The sequence below is a fragment of the Anastrepha obliqua genome, chromosome 2 (genome assembly GCF_027943255.1).
Source record: "Anastrepha obliqua isolate idAnaObli1 chromosome 2, idAnaObli1_1.0, whole genome shotgun sequence".
NCBI classification, from domain to species: domain Eukaryota; kingdom Metazoa; phylum Arthropoda; class Insecta; order Diptera; family Tephritidae; genus Anastrepha; species Anastrepha obliqua.
This window is the reverse complement of record NC_072893.1, coordinates 8,087,858-8,104,981: the sequence shown is the minus strand read 5'-3', so window position 1 is coordinate 8,104,981 and position 17,124 is coordinate 8,087,858. Positions and strand designations below refer to the sequence as shown.

General features: G+C 36.4%; 1 protein-coding gene across 1 annotated transcript; it reads right to left on the bottom strand.

The window, feature by feature from the left end:
• Positions 1–9,784: 9,784 nt before the first annotated feature.
• Positions 9,785–15,223, bottom strand: LOC129237004 (uncharacterized). Its single transcript, XM_054871356.1, has one exon. It carries the CDS (start codon positions 15,221–15,223, stop codon positions 9,785–9,787), a length of 5,439 nt encoding a protein of 1,812 aa, XP_054727331.1.
• Between the last annotated feature and the right edge of the window lie 1,901 nt (positions 15,224–17,124).

Sequence of the window (17,124 nt, the reverse complement as noted above, 5' to 3'; positions counted from 1 at the left end):
TTTTGATGAGCCTGTCAGGAGTTATGCTGACAACGCGGACGCACCTTTTTTTCGAGGGGTCACCGGAAATGACGTCACAATAGAGAAGGAGTTTTACGTTTTTTTTTCAGAAATTATTCTTTAAATATGTATCTATAAGACAGAAAAAAGTTTGAATTAAATAAATAATTTTTTACATAGAAAAAAAATATTGAAAATAGGCCTTTTTTTACCCGACGAAACCCATGTAACCCCTTAACCTTTATTGGTTTCCCTACCGTATTTATCAAGTCTACCCTTTCGGTTTCAAACTGTGGATTGCCAAGAAACCATGTTCTGCATCTTCAATAACGTCATGTGCATGGAAGATTCAGTATGAAATTTACGTCACATGGACCATGACAGCGGTTTGTTTAGGACATAACTAAGATTGCGTTGGCGATATACGAAAAAATTAACATCTCCACTTATTTTATTGTACTTCATTGCCATCAGAACAAGGACTGATTGGACGAGCGTGTGAATAGGCGGGAAATGAGAGAGCGCAATTCTGCTGCCAAATTGCCGATGACGTAGCAGCCAAAGTTACCCTAACAATTTTGCTTCGGATGGCCAAACCTTGAATGATTGAATTCTTGTGGATGGAGAATGGACTCTTATTCTAACAAGAAAATAATAATAAGTACACCGCGCTGCAAAAATGGCTGCTGCTGCATAAACGCTTCCAATTGTGTGCAGTTCCACAACCACCAAGTCTTAATTCTGTGCGATTGTTTGCAGCGTAAGTTTTGACTATATAGCGTAACCTTTAAAAACAGCACTGATGAATGTAACTAATCAGACTAGCATTAATTTTTATGCACATAACTTTTTTTAACCTTTTCGGTAACATTTTTCATTAAGAAATATTAAAAGAATTTTAGAAACGCAATATTTTGGCCAGTTTTGACTACTTTATTTTTGGGTTTCTTTAATTTTCATATTTTTTTTTTTTTTAATATGTAGTTCATTCCATGACTGACTGTTATTGTCCTTGCTGGGTGCGAGCGCAACTTTTGCCATCCATATTCCCTCAATGAACTAAAGGGCAGACCTGAAGTTACGGTTGACCTGAAATTGGACGGAAGAGTTTGTAGAGGAATATTTTACGAGGAGCTCCCCTTCAAACTTAAATTTAGGCTACTCGACTACTGTAGGGTTTCCCAAGTGGAAACAACCGCAATCAAAGAAGCGGTAGATTGGTTGCTTGTTTCTGTAATTAATGTGAGGGAGGTAAGCATATACTCCGACAGCTAAGCGGCAACTAGAGTCTATAGCTCGGTATTTGTGCTTTCAAATCCTCTTTTGACTGCATTCAAATACTTCGTTAATAGGCTCATTGGGTTCCCGCTCGCAGGGACATAGAAGGAAATTGCTGGGCTGATGAGCTGACTAGACAGGCGACCCTCGAGATGACCCGCAAAATGAAAGGATTGGCGTTCTCTTAAAAACCTGTGGTCTGCTCCTAGAATGATGGACTTTATGTCGACTCAACGAACGCTGAGTTAGTGCGGAAACGTGAAAAGTCGAGAGATTCTTCTGGCCATGAGTAGATCGAAAGCGGCCGAGAAAACTCCTAAGCCTAACAAAGCCAAAGTGCTCGCATTTTTTGGGTATCTTTATGGCGCATTGTGCTTTAGATATCTATGCAATGAGACTTACAATTACTGAAGGCCTTTTCGCCAGCTGCTATCTCGAGGATGAGGTACAAACAACTCAGGTGTTGATATTACGCACCAGATAAATTTCATCAGTAGCTTAGAGCGGTTAACGCAATCGAAAAAAGAAACCATTTAGTCGTCATTTTCCTCAGATCCAAAGGCCCCTGTTCCTTTTTTTCCTCTCCATTCCATTATTTTCCCCTCTGTTTTCCTCTGCATGATATCACAATGGACGGATTTGATTCTTTGCCGATGTGGGATCTTTTATGGGCGGCCATTTAACCTAACCCAACCTAACCTAGCAACATCAGGATGCATGCCACAAATAGTAGAAGCACCAAATGTATATACAAATACAAGGCATATAATAAAACAATATGCTAAAATATACCCAGGTACAGAAAAAGCTCATTTGCTAGACAACATGCATTTAACACAAATATCCATATAAATATTTACATAAATGAGCATTTATTTGTTGTAAAAGCATTTATGTTCGTTGAGCGCTGCGTGCAATGTAAATAAACACCGAAGGTGTCTGCATCTTTACACGTAAAGGTTAAACATATGCAAGTAGGTATTTTCATTTGTGTGAAATGCGCAACCTAGAATTTACCACAATGTCTACCCTGCAGGAAAATCCCAATGAATTCGTACAGACAGCCTCTAAGCAACTGGCCATGACTCATCGTATTAAACATTTCGGCAGACCATTTCAACGCTGCAGAAATACCCGCCCTACTATTAGGATGCCTAGTCACAGCCTTTGCACTAAACGAATTTATTTTAATGGTGATTCGTTTAAGTGAATTAGAAAAAAAGTTAATGCATTAACCAATTGCCCGCTCATAGACACAGCTGTATGATTTGTTTCATTTTTATTTTTATAAAAACTTACAAAAGTTTACAGACGATATACTTGTACAGTGAAGGACCTAAGTCTACATATAGCAGCATATTTTTTTATTTCCCAGATGGTACATACATATACAATAATTGAGAAAGCTGTTAATGTAGCTTTTTTTCGAAATACATATTTATTCATAAAAAACATCAAAAAAACAACAAAAAAGCAGTATGGCAAGAGTATAAATACAATTCAATTAGCTGAAAAAACAAATTTGTTCATTTAACTAGATTTTTTGAATACTTTTAGTATTTAGTAGGTCCACCACTAATGGCTAATGAAGACAAACACACCACTGTGCCCTGAACCCTTCCTAGGGGTTAATTCTGCATCGGTTCAACTATGGTTTGTCAACTTCATGAGGTCTACCCATAGAACGCGTTGGTCTGAGTTGAGCTTCTGCAGATTAGCTAAGTGCTTTGTGTAAGAAACAAACAGGCAATTTGCGGCCTTTTTCCTAAAACTTAGCAGAAAGGGCCTGAGAGTACTGGTAGGTGTAATCACAGGGCTCAACGCCTGTGGTCAGTATATGGTAGCCATCTTTAGCGACCCAATATGCCTTCTTCTTTTCTTTTCTTCATGTGTAGGTTAATTTTGTGGATTTATTGGTAATTAATGTATATGTGAACGCACTTTTAGGCTGTTGAGGTGTGATGTTCTGAGTATGGATAAAATTCATACTCTTCCAATTCCGGATCCTTAAGATTCCTCAATGAATCCAAAAGATTCACGGAAAAGTGGTCTCCAACCAATTTGCCCGTCTTACCATCCATACTGTATCTATCCTGTCTCTCTATGCCTTCCACTGTAATCTATCCGTGTGTAGTACAATGGTCTTCCTGGCTGAGTGCTTGAACTTGTCTAGGCCCCCACAAATCTAATCTATTCTAATCGAGGTCCACCACAGTTATCAATCACTGCTTGAAGGCGTCATTGGCATTGGTTTCATGCCTCCATCAACTTTTTCTTCACAGAGTTTGCGTCAGTTACTATTTTTTTTTCTCTCTCTCTATTCAAATCCGCACTCTGCGGCGGTGTGTTTAGTTGTCTGGGAGCGCAAAATAAGAGCCATTTGACAATTAATTCAGTATGCTTAGGGTCATTGTCTTATTGCAAAACCCAATCTTGCGCAAGACCCAAGCATTCTACCGATGGCTTCAAATATTATTCCAACACTTTTCTTAAAAGGATGAAGCTATACAAGAATTCTTAAAAATAAATTAAGTTGAGCACAGAGCAAGAAGAACATAAACTTTCCAATATTAAAAGGGAATTGTACGGCGCAGATATTAAAAATTTAATTCATAAAGAAAAAACTTCCAGGATTGTAACAAAAATTAAATTTTAAATGCTTTTTTCTCAAAGCTATTTTCACTCGAGCTGGCCTGAAATCGACTCAAACTAATTTTTACTTATTGACTTGAAAATTAAACTAAACTTTTCAAATAGCTTTATTTACAGAAAGACGTACACATGTTTTTGTAAATTTTCTTAAAGTTACAATATATTTACCTATATCGGCCCATAGTACCTTCAATGAAGGTCATCTTTCCAATGGCAGATGCAGCTATAGCTCGCCAAACCATTACGCTACCACCGACGTGCTCGACAGTAGGTAGAAAACTTTTAATCTCCAAAAACGTATTTATCCCGGTCATCACTTGCAAATTTATTGAATTTCAATTCGTAAATTTAGACCAGAAATCCATTCCTTTGAAAATATGTGCCCGTGCAAAGTCGAGTCGAAGGCGACGGTTTTTTGTTTCTGAAATCAGAAGCTTTTTACGTTGTGTCCTGCTGAAATATTTGCTATTAAAATATCTCTGAAAATAGTTTTCGGATGAACACTTTTTCCGTATGTCTCGACGATATGTTGGACCCATTTCGGAGCACTAATTCTCGGATTTTGGTCGATTTCCCTTAAAATGGAGTTTACATCTCTTCTGGACAAGTTCTTTGGGCACTCGGTTCGCTTTTTATTTTCCTACGAATTTGCGCGTGTATGTATGTATGTAATAGCAATTTATCAACTGAAATTTTCGAATAACGGTACTTTACATCTACTTTTTCAATGTTTGTTCTGCTTGAGTGAACCAAGTGGATGGATGTATGTAGACTTTTGTCATACCGCTTATTTGTTGTTTTGTTAGTTTTTTTTTTTATAAGGTAATTAAATTTTTATAAATTTATGAATAAATATGAGTTCTGAAAAAAACTACATCAACAGTTATTTGGAATTTGTGTATACCTTCTGGAAAATAAACATATATGTTGCTGTATGTAGGCCTAAGTTCTTCACGTAGGTCATAGAAGATGCCTTTGCCATATCTGAGATCTGTAGTGGCTATTTAAATACCTAATAGGCTGGTCCGGCTTCTAGCAAACGAAAATAAATAAAATCTAATGTAATAATATTGCTTCTTAAGGAATTTAAAGTAATTGATTTTAAAGTGAAACTTGTTGTATATGACACCGTAAAATGTCTGCCTAGTCTATGGTCTAATAGTGTGCCTTTGCTCACTACACAGTTATAAACGAAAATTTAAAGGTGTGCGCGTAAGAAAGCAGCAATCATCTTCTGCTGTTTTTTTTTTATTTTTTTATTTTTATTTTTTTTATTTCTTTTTTGACATTTTTGTTTCGTTTTTTGACTTATAATGCGTTGACACTTCTCTGTGAGCAAAAACGTTAAGTTGAAGCATAAATTGCATAAAACGCAAAGCGTCGCTCTGTATGCTACGCAACAAATATTAATGTTTGCACAATTTTATTAGCAATACAATTTTGTTTGCTTTTCAGATTACACCATCTGGATGATGTACACAAATACTCGTACGTACGTAGCTGTGTTTAGTTTTGTTAGCATAACTCTATCTAGTATTAACTAAATTATATCTACATTAGGGATGCCAAATCAAAGATCCCGGATTATATGCTAAAGTGAAGAAAAGATCTTAAGTAAAATGTACCTGAAAAATCTTTAAATTCGGGCAGTTTCTACAATTCCCTTTTGAGTGAATTTCAAAGCATATGCCAGAAAATTTGTATGAGTTTCACTAGGAAATAAATAGCAGAAACTCTCCCACTAATAAAAGCCAAGCTCCTCTACCTATTTATGGTGAGCGATTAATTCCTTTTACATAATTTTTCCATTTTGACATTCGCGAAATCATAAAAAAGTGCAACTTTTATTTTCGTCGGCAGGTTTTATTTATTTGTAATAAATTTAATTCATGGCAGAAGAACTCAATTTAAAAATATTTTAAAAATTAAAAGCCCGTTGAAAAAAATTGCTTTAATTGTAATATCTTAAAATTAAATATAAAGTATCATTTTTTGGACATTTTTGAAGGGAAATTGAAAGTGGAGAACTGTGGAAACTTTATACCAAATTTACGGAAAAGCGTATTTTTTCTATTTAATAATTCAATGGTAATTTTCACTGCTTTGGTGGTGAGAATAAATATTAAATATGTAAGATGGCGCAAATTTAATCCTTCAATTTAATTTTGCATAATTTTTTGAAATGAAATTTCTTAGGCGTCGATGGACGAGCGAGAATGGAGAACAAAATTTCAAGGCCATGCAACGTTTTGGGCATTTCCGTTCCGCGAAAGAGAAAAAAGATATAACGTAGAGGAAAAGGAGACAGAGAGAGCTATACTTTATATATATATTATTCACGTCTCCCTCTTGTGCGGTTCTTCGTCTTTTCTCCCATTCCTACGCTAATGCTCTAGTCTAAGTCGTACAACGTTACTCGTATTGTAGGAGCAAGAGAGAACCACGTATACATTATATACAATGCGTTAAAATATAACAGAGAGAGAGAGTGACGCGTAAACGTACAGCACTAATGCCGTATTAATATAGTAGAGCGAGAGAGACCAACATAGAATAAAGTATAGAATAGGATTGATAGTATTGTGCATGCGCGTGCCTTGTCTATGAACTTTAAAGGGTCAGGCGCTATATGTGCGCACGGCTTTAACGCCACGCTAATGCATCGGAGTGACAGAGAGCAACGTATAGTTGGAATACAACAGATCGTGTTGTGCGTGCTGTGGCAGTACGCGTTGGCAACAAACGCTATATATACGCAGTTGATATATCACGTGTATTATTTTTGTAAATTTTGTCTATTTGTATTCTCTACAAATGTTGTGAATTTATTTATATATGTATTATATATATATATTCTTTCTCTCATTCTCTCTCGGGTCTCTCCCTCTTTCTTTGTCTGAATTGAAAGTTTCACTTCAGTTATGTGTACTACGTTACACGCACGTTTTTTTGAAGTGAAAACTTCTTTAGAATCGTTGGGAGTGATTTGAGACTCGATGAAACGAAAAAGCGACACTACGAAGCGTTATATGTTGATATACGTATATGTGTGTGGCTGCGTACTACTGAGCCACGCTAGTATAGTGAGTATTGTAGTATGTATACTACACTGCCTATTACTTGCTTTGGTGTTTAGTTCAAGCGTCATACGTATGTTTGTTTGTATGTATGCTAGTACGTATGTGTGCGCGCCTGCGTATTACGGAGACACGGTGAGCGAGAAGGCATTATGTATGATTTTAAGTGCCGATTTTAGCGTAAATTTTGCATTGGACACAGCGGTTCCTTTAATTGACGTTCTCAATACAACATTCAATTTAAAAATGTGTAACAATCGCACTGAATCGACAACACGATCAAAAATAACAATTGACGCGGAATTTCAAAGATATGTTGACAACATCGAAACCAAAGCATTTGTATCATATTTTAGCTATCATAAGCCACTCGTATCATTTGTTGAAATTGAAAACATTGAGGATGAATAATAATAAAATGAAGAAAATAAAATATAAACTTTATACTTTGGTAGTAGTATTATAATGAACCTATAATTATCCCGCTCCTAATGCTGCTTTCGTCTCATTCTCTCTCAGTTTGTTTTACGGAAGGTTTCACTTCTATCGCGTCTAACCGTTAGACTGGTATTTTTTTTTTATTTGAATACTTCAATAACTTTTTTATTTTGAATAAAATAAAAAAATTATTTTGTGTGAGGGAAATCTTTATTTTGACCTTCACGCACTCCATTGCTTGTTTGTTTATATATTTCAGTTTTTTAGTTGGGTGTCAAATATGATTGATTAATTTTGTGCCACCTTGTGGAAAACACTGAACAGATTTAGTGGATAGCAACAACAAAAGCATTGGTTTTGTGCTATCCTAATGTAACATTTTCAAACCTCAATTGCAGGAAAAAATTCTATTTTTTGTAAAGCGAACTTCTTCCTCTTCTTAATTGGCGCGATAACCGCTTACGCGATTTTGGCCGTGTAAAGTGAACTATATTTTTATAAAAAAAATTACGAAAATTAAATAGATGAAAATAGTAGTCACAACTGATTCAATTTTCGCATATTTATTATTTTGACCATGAGCGTGTTTCATACATAAATTTTATGAGAATCTTTTGAATAAATGATTAGAAACAAAAAAAAAAAAAAACACGAAAGTCTTAACGAATTTCTGTAAAATTTAAAAAAGTTATTTGCCGGGGCTTCAGATCTCACGTTTATATTAAAAATATTCCGTAATCTCGAGATTTCAGCAAAGAAAATTTTTTTGCAAGAAATTTTAGAAATTAAAAAATAAAAGGATTATTTATCAGTAAATATTAAAATTTAATAAATATGAAAAATAAAACAAATTCATTAAATCTATTCATTTAGTAAATTCTTAGTTACTATTTTAATTTTATTTTGTTAATATATTAAACCTAAATTTGTTATGATAAATAATTTAAATTGAATATAATTTTAATTTATGGTTTTTAATATATAAAAACCACCAAAGTCATAAAAAATTTCTATAAAATTTAAAAAAGTTCTCAGATTTATATTAAAAATATACCAAAATTTCAAGATGTGGGTGGTAGCATTAACAAAGAAATTTTTTTATAAGAATTTTTTAATAAATGGTTTCAGTTATAAAAACCACGAAAGTCATAAAGAATTTCTATAAAATTTAAAAAAGTTATTTGCCCCGGGGTTTCAGATCTCTGGTTTAAGATCAGTAAGAAAGCAGCCGCATCGCAGATAGGAACAGCAATGACACATAGACCACAAAATGGTTACGTTGTGAGCCGCAAAGGCTGGACTACATTTCCCCTTCTATATAGAACCATCCTCAGCTTTGGGCAAAACGTAAAAGGTTGTTGATACCTAAAGTGTATAGATTATTTAAATTCATTAAGAAGTACGATCTTAAACATCGGTTCCTGCTGCTGGCTAGAGCCGGACATGGTCCAAAAATGCGTTGAATTGACAACAAATAAGCAAATTGGGTATCTTAATATACTCGACTAATCCTTCGCTCTCAGGAGAATGTGATATTTATTGCAGGGTGAACTATATTTAAAAAAAAAAACTCATGAAAATTAAATAGGCAAAAGAAAAGTAGTCAAAACTGATTGAAAAATCGCATGTTTATTAAAAAAAAATTATACATTTGGTTTTTTAATAATTTTTTTTTTATAAATTTGCTTAATACAGTTTTCTGATTATTTTTTATCTTATTCCTCTTACATTTTTTGGAGAGCTTTTTTAATGTTAATGGATTTTATATAAAAAAACATATTAAAGATATCCCAAAATTCCTAGGTGATAACAACAACCCGATTTATCCTTCATATATTTCATAAAAAATTATGAAAACTAAATATACAAAATAAAAGTTGTCAAAACTGATATTTATATTTTTTATAAATTTTTTAATACATCTTTTATAAATTTTTAAAAATTTGTTTTGATTATTTTTCATCATATTAATCTTACATTTTTAGGAAATTTTTTTATTGTTGATAGATTTTGGTAAAAAAAGCATTATATTAAAGATGTTGTAAAGAAAAGAGGATTCTAATTTTTAACAGCTTCTTTGATTGATGCTTTAAAAAACCTGTAAAGGTATTTATTTATTTTATTCTTTTAGTTTTTACATATTTTTTACAATTCATAGTTTAATTATATTTCAGTTTTTCTTTACCTTAGTTTTCCTCTCTTATTCTTTATTTCTTTCAATTAGGCCTTATATGTGTCCGCGCGCACCGATAAAAATGAAATGAGCGATATAAAAGAGTAAAGCTTAGTTATAGTGACAAGTCATAATTTCGCGCAGAGTTGCTCTTATTCGTAAATTTTTACGGGTTGCTTAAGTCGGCAACAATGTCCCCCCGGTAAGCGGACGAATCTTCGGAGCTTGCCTTGTCTTTGCCGATGTCGAGCACTGCAAGCTTTACTGCTGGTCGTTCTAAAACACCTTGCCTCGTTTTTACTTTAGCACGCCTTACTTGTCCATCTTTTGCCATCGTTGTTTCGACGACTATACCTTTTAGCCAAGTGTTCCTTTCTGCGTTTTCATCGACAATCAATACGATGTCACCCTCGCTTATGGGTTTCACTTTTTCAAACCATTTACTGTGACGTGTAAGTGATGGAATCATTTCGCGTAGCCATCGACGCCAGAACAAATTCGCAAACATCTCGCTTTGACGTAAATTCATTTTTAAGCTAATTTCTTCAGGTTTACAAAACGGCTTGGCTCCATTTGAACTGCCCAATAAAAAATGGTTTGGGGTAATCGGTTCCTGGTCCTCATAGTCGAGCGATAGATATGTCAGCGGTCGAGAATTAATGATCATCTCCACCTCCAGCAAAGCCGAACGTAAACTTTCATCAGAGAATCTCTGCGACGGCGAGATCTTATACAGCACTGCCTTTGTTGTTCTTATTAGGCGTTCCCATGCTCCACCCATGTGAGGTGCAGCTGGTGGATTAAACTTCCAGGCGATACCTTTGTGAGCAAGTTCACGTTCTACGATAGAAGCATTCAGTTTAAGCAACTCGTCTTTTAAAAAGCTATCAGCCCCGCGAAAATTCGTACCGTTATCGCTATATATTTCAACAGGGCAGCCACGGCGAGCAATGAAATTTCGCAAGCACATTAGACAGGAGTCAGTACTTAGAGAATGGGCTATTTCTATGTGTATAGCTCTTATTGTCAGGCAGGTCAGCAATACTCCCCACCTCTTCTTCGCCTTGCGGTTTTCAGTAACTAAGATCGGCCCAAAATAATCGATTCCAACATACGTAAAGGGACGAGAGAATGCGGCAAGCCGGGCTATGGGTAATTGCGCCATTTGTGGAGCTTGCGGAACGGCGTTCGCGATCTTACATACTTGGCAATTTCGCCTCACAGCTTTAAATAACGATCGCAGTTTTGGTATAAAAAACAATTGTCTTACCTCATTCAAGGCTGTCTCGTGCTGAATATGGTAAAAGCGTTGATGATAGTGATCTACTATAAGATAGGTTACTCGATGACCAGGTGGTAGAACAATGAAATCACGTTGAGGCTGGTCGCATGACTGAAAATATGTTGCCCTATTTTTCACGCGAATGAGATGCTCGTCGTCCATATAAACTTGCAGGTTTCGTAGCGGACCAGTTTTACATACAGGCTTACCAACTTTAAGCAATGACCAGTCATCAAAATGTTCCATTTGGATTGTCTTAAAAATAAGCAGTTTTGCACGCCGAAAATGACATGCCGTTAGATGACTGCCTTCCGATGTGATTTGGAGCCGTTGTTTAAGTTTTTCGATGTAAAGCACACAGTTTGCTATAGCTCTATATAGTCGAATCCAATTCGAAAAATATTCAAAGTTGATATTTACCTTTTGCACGTTGTGAATTAGAAGCTTAGCTCGAAATTCGCTAGGGTTCACCGTACCCAGATCTTCTTGTTCCGGCCACTCTTTAGTAGGTAAAGTAAGGAAGGCGGGACCATTTATCCACTGATGAGCTACCTCAATGCAAGGCCTCGTTTTCGTAGCAATATCAGCGACATTCATTTTTGTTGGTATCCAACGCCATTCACTGATAGCAGTTGCTTCTTGGATTTCAGCGATACGAAACATTACAAATTGTTGAAATTTACGCGGATCACCATGAAGCCACTTCAGAACGGTTTTTGAGTCGCTCCAGATGCAACGTTTCTCAAATTTTATATGATGTGCTTCCTCAACCATGTTTGTTAAACGTGCACCAATTACCGCAGCCTGTAGTTCCAGTCGTGGTATTGAGAGCGGGCGCAACGGTGCGACCTTTGCTTTAGCTGCCACCAACCTACTGACGATGTGACCACCAGCTTCAATACGAAAATATGATACGGCAGCGTATGCATTTTCACTTGCGTCTACGAACGTATGCAGTTGTACTTTACAGTCATCTTCGTAAAGGAGTGGAGAGTAGCAACGCGGTACCAAAACGCTAGTAATAACGGGAATGTATTCAATCCAAGTTTTCCATTTCAATGAAAGTTCATAATTTAACGGTTGATCCCAGTCTATTCCACTTCGCCAGATATCTTGAATAAGAATCTTTAGATATGAAGTTAAGCAAGCTACTAGTCCCAGTGGATCGAAAACTGACATGAGCACTTGCAATACTTCTCTCTTTGTAGGGACGACCCTGTCCGCGAATACGTTGCGCTTAAGCCGAACAAATTTGAGCACGTAGCTGAATGTATCGGATTTTGGTTCCCAGTACATACCAAGTATTTTTTCGAAATTTATGACATCCTTACTGCAGTCAAATGATTTAAGTTGTGGCTCCCCATCTCCATTAAGCGCTGCTAAAACATCTGGCGAATTGCTTGACCAATTACGCATGTTGAAACCACATTTGGAGTGAACATCTCGAACATTTTTTGCCAATTTGATAGCTTCGTCGACGGTTTGAGTCGAATCAATAAAATCATCGACGTAATGGTGATTCTTTATTGCACACGCTACCTGAGAATTTTGAGCAGCGTGTACCGAAGCATTTAGGTTTCGCACGTAATGCGCTATACATGGAGAACAAGAAGCACCAAAACTTAAAACGTTGAGCCTGTACACGTTTATCGGATCATTCATGTTAGTACGCCAGAGAAAACGCTGAGCATCTGCGTCTGGGTGTCGTAACTTAATGCGGTGGAACATTTCTTCGATATCACCGCATATTGCGATTCTACCCATTCGGAAGTTGAATAATATATTTACTAGTGGAGTTAACATATCTGGTCCTTTCAGTAAGAAATTATTTAGGGATACATCTCTAGATTTTGCGGCTGCATCCCACACAAGTCGAATTTTATTTGGCTTGTGCGGATTGCGAACAATAAAAACCGGCAAATACCAAATTTTATCACCACAATCATTTATAGCTTCGTTCGGTAACTTGGTCGCATAATTTTTCTTAACTAAGTTGTCAATTTGTTTCTGCATATTGCGTTGTAGTTCAGGATTGCTAGATAACTTACGTTCCAGACACTTAAAGCGACGAAGAGCTGTTGGCAAGCTGTCTGGCAATCGTATATTATCATTTGACCACAGCAAGCTCGCGGTGTACTGACCCTCATGCAACTCGCAGTTACCCAAAATTTCTATGGCTCGTTGATCTTCCATTGAAACTGGATTTACCTTTGGCACTGAAATTCCAATATTTTCATTCAACATGAAGGACTTTACGAGTTCATGCAAGTTGTTATCGCTCTCACAGTCGCATTTATGTAAGTTTAATCCGTTACCTTTACTCTGATTATTACCGCCACCAAAAATTGTCCACCCTAATCTGGTTTTCGCCCCTACGGGATCTTGCCATCCACCTTCACGTACCTTCTGTGCCATTATCAAATTGGGGTTATTTACACCAATAATTAGCTTAGGAACTATGTCAATAAAGTTTGGCAAGGGAATGCCTTTTAAATGTGCATATTTTGTTTTCAATTGGTCAGCAATCAATGTTGATGATGACATATTTAAGCTACTAACCGTGTAAACACCTCGGAGTGGATATATTTTCGCACCTTGAATATTACCTGAAATTCGTAAATCGAGTCGTTGCGAATCAGCTTCATATCGGTTTATGTCTCCAGTCCAGTGAATGCATAGAGGATCGGGAACGCCAGCCTCACCCAATTCATCTGCAAGTGTTTGATCTATAAGTGTTAGTGTAGATCCTTCATCCATAAACGCGTATGTGGATATTGTTTTATTTCTTCCATACAAAACTATCGGCAAGATTCGAAAATATGTGGTGTTGTTGCTGGAAATCGAACGGTGGTTATTCAGCATCGTTGAAACTTCACTATTTTTGTTAACATCAGAATTGTGAAGGAGTCTGTGGTGACGTATTGTGTAGCTATCCACCCCACACGACTTATTACTCCAGCAGCGGCGAGAGTGTGTTCCCAAACACTGGCGGCATAGATTTTTCCTCTTAACAAAGTCCCATCTCTCATTCATAGTGAGTGCTTTAAACCGGTCACACTGAGGAACCTTATGCGGGTTATTACACATTGCGCATCTGGGCATAGATTTTGCTTCTTCGTATTGTTTTAAAACGGCATCAGATTTATGCGTGTGCAAATGAGCTTCACGCTTGTTAAGTTTCTCTGAGAGTGATGCCGGATTCGTAACACGGCAAGCTGCTTCAGCCAATGTGGACAACCAGGTAGAAAAATCTTCCAAGCAAGGGTTATTCATGCCAGTTGAATAAATTGCCCAGTTAAGTTTTGACTCCTGAGAGAGCTTCTCAACGAATTCCTGCAATAGTAATGGGCTGTTGAGGTAACCGCTTAGTTTGCTTGCATGAATTATTGCTACTATATTCTTGATAGCAAATGCAAAGTCGATGAGTAGATCAAGTTTACCCTTAGGCGATGGTAATTGACGCGCCCTATCAATAAGTACTCTAAGTATTTGCTCAGGACGTCCAAAATACATTCTGAGCGTATTTATAATATCAGGTACCATCTCCGGTAATACCAGTAAATTGCGCACGACCTCCCTAGCCTTACCACGTAGACATTTTTGAAGGCGAACTAAATTCTCATGATGAGAGTAACCAGCCATTTGTGTGCTCTGTTCATATGCACTAACAAAAATATGCCACTCTTGGGGGTCACCGCTAAATACCGGCAAGTCTTTTGGCACGCATTGCCGCGCTGCAAACTGCGAAGTCGTCAAATTACAGGTATCGGCTGATTGAGTTGCGAATACCTGATTTGGCGAACGTGCTGTACTTGTTGGTGCTGTGAACGTTGTAAATATGTTTGGCGAATTACCGTTGCAGTCTACATGTAAGGCCTGACTACGCTCTGCCGCAGTCCGCGTCGACGGCTGACGTGGTGACTGCATAACTGTATGTACCGGTACCTCACGCGCTGGACATATGTTGGTTCTGTTATTTTGTACAGGCTGCACTGGAGTAGGAGAAAATGCTATGTTACCGCTCACATTAGTTCCACACATTTTGGTGGGGCCAATAACACATGGACCTTCTGTTTCCTCGCCTGCATCTTCTGCGTTCAAAATGCGAAATTTTTCCCGTAAATACTCTTCTCTTAAACGCATGGTCTCCTCTAGTTGCTGTAAACGGAGCTGTTTTTTTCTGCTATGGATTAGCAATTCTTGTGGTGCGATGAGACTGCCACCGTCGCCATCTAGATTTATTTGTAAATTTTGATCTGCAGGCGGTGCAGGACTAGTGACGTTATACTCACAATCATTTTGCACTACAACTTCTTCAGCCATTGTGTTTAGCGTTGCTGGAGCACCTTTTTAATTCCGCCATCATTTAATAAGGTTTTTTAAAGATTTTGTTGTAAAGAAAAGAGGATTCTAATTTTTAACAGCTTCTTTGATTGATGCTTTAAAAAACCTGTAAAGGTATTTATTTATTTTATTCTTTTAGTTTTTACATATTTTTTACAATTCATAGTTTAATTATATTTCAGTTTTTCTTTACCTTAGTTTTCCTCTCTTATTCTTTATTTCTTTCAATTAGGCCTTATATGTGTCCGCGCGCACCGATAAAAATGAAATGAGCGATATAAAAGAGTAAAGCTTAGTTATAGTGACAAGTCATAATTTCGCGCAGAGTTGCTCTTATTCGTAAATTTTTACGGGTTGCTTAAGTCGGCAACAAAAGATATCCCAAAATTCAGATTTTGGTGATAACGACAATCCTAATATATTCGACTTATGCTTTATATATTTTCATCAAAAATTATGAAAGCTAAAGAGATGAAAAAAAAGGGGCCAAAACTGATTAAAAAATGACATATTTATTACTTTTTTTTATTTTTTATAAATTTTTTAAAACATTTTGTCAATTTTTTTTTACTAGTTTTGATTATATTCATCTTACCTTCTAAGACGATTTTTTTCAATGTTTATAAATTTTGCAAAAAATAATATCATAACAATATCTCGAAATCCCGACATCGGGCTTAGCTGCCCTAGTTTACACGATTATGCAAAAAAGTTTATTTATTCCATAGTCGCGCGCGCCCTTGTTTTTCATTGAATTTTGAACACACATTTTCTCTGCTGTCCGCATTTCGCTAATCCGCCGCAACCCTTTGATTTATGCCACATCCAACAGCCAACAACCGAAAAGTGCCTCCGAAATTTCGGCGCCGCTCGCGTGAACTATTGGCACTACAATTCTCGAACCTTGTTCTACTTCACCGAGCAAGCGAAAAAAAAAAACAAAGATGTATGAAAAGAAATATGTTTTATTGCCTTTTGATTTGTTCCAAGTACATAAAAACATTTAGGTACAAAAAAAGCTTAACCTGCAAAGCTTCAAAGGCTGTGCGTAAATATTTGCATTTTCATTTGACTGATTGCGTGCAGCTCAGACGGATGTGTTTTTTTTTGTATTTTATTGTTTTTTTTTTTTGTTTGTTTTTAGGTTTTTTGTTTTTTTGTTTTTGCGCTCATCTGTCTATGTGTTGTATGCGCTTGTCTGCCTTCAATGTGAACAGGGCAATAAATTATAAATATAGATGTAATGTTGTTGTTGTCTTTTTATGATTTCTTCTTCTTGTCGTTATTGTTATTTTTCCATTTAGCTTAAAAAGCTGACAAGTAGCAATATTTTTTTATGTTTATTCATTTTTTGTACAATATTTTGATGGAGATAACTTTATTAGTGCATTTTACCCGCCTGATATTGTAAATGTTTTTAAATACATAAAAAAATGTATTTATATTAAAACAGAAACTAACCACAGCTGTCTATGTGTAGATGCATATGTATGTGCGTGCATATGTTCCGGCTTATTTCATAGTTCTCCTTACGCAGCTTTTAGTTGCCAAGAAAATGCTGAGCACTTCAAGGACACTGGCTAACCAGGGAAGAACATGCATATGTGTATATGTACGTGCATATGTATGTGTGTAAGTACGGCCACTGCAATGCAACCGGCATTACTTGCATATATTTTTGCTTAATTATCCGCAAATCACATAGCAGCCATATTTGCTGCGCATTGTTTAGTGAACAATTATAGTTTGTAGAAGTCAGAGCATTTTACTCGTATTTGCATAATGGAAAACGAGTTTAATTGTGCTATGAAATAATGAATGCAAAATATTGCCGCAAATGTCATTGCATCTCGCAAATTGCACACTAGTCGCACAAAATT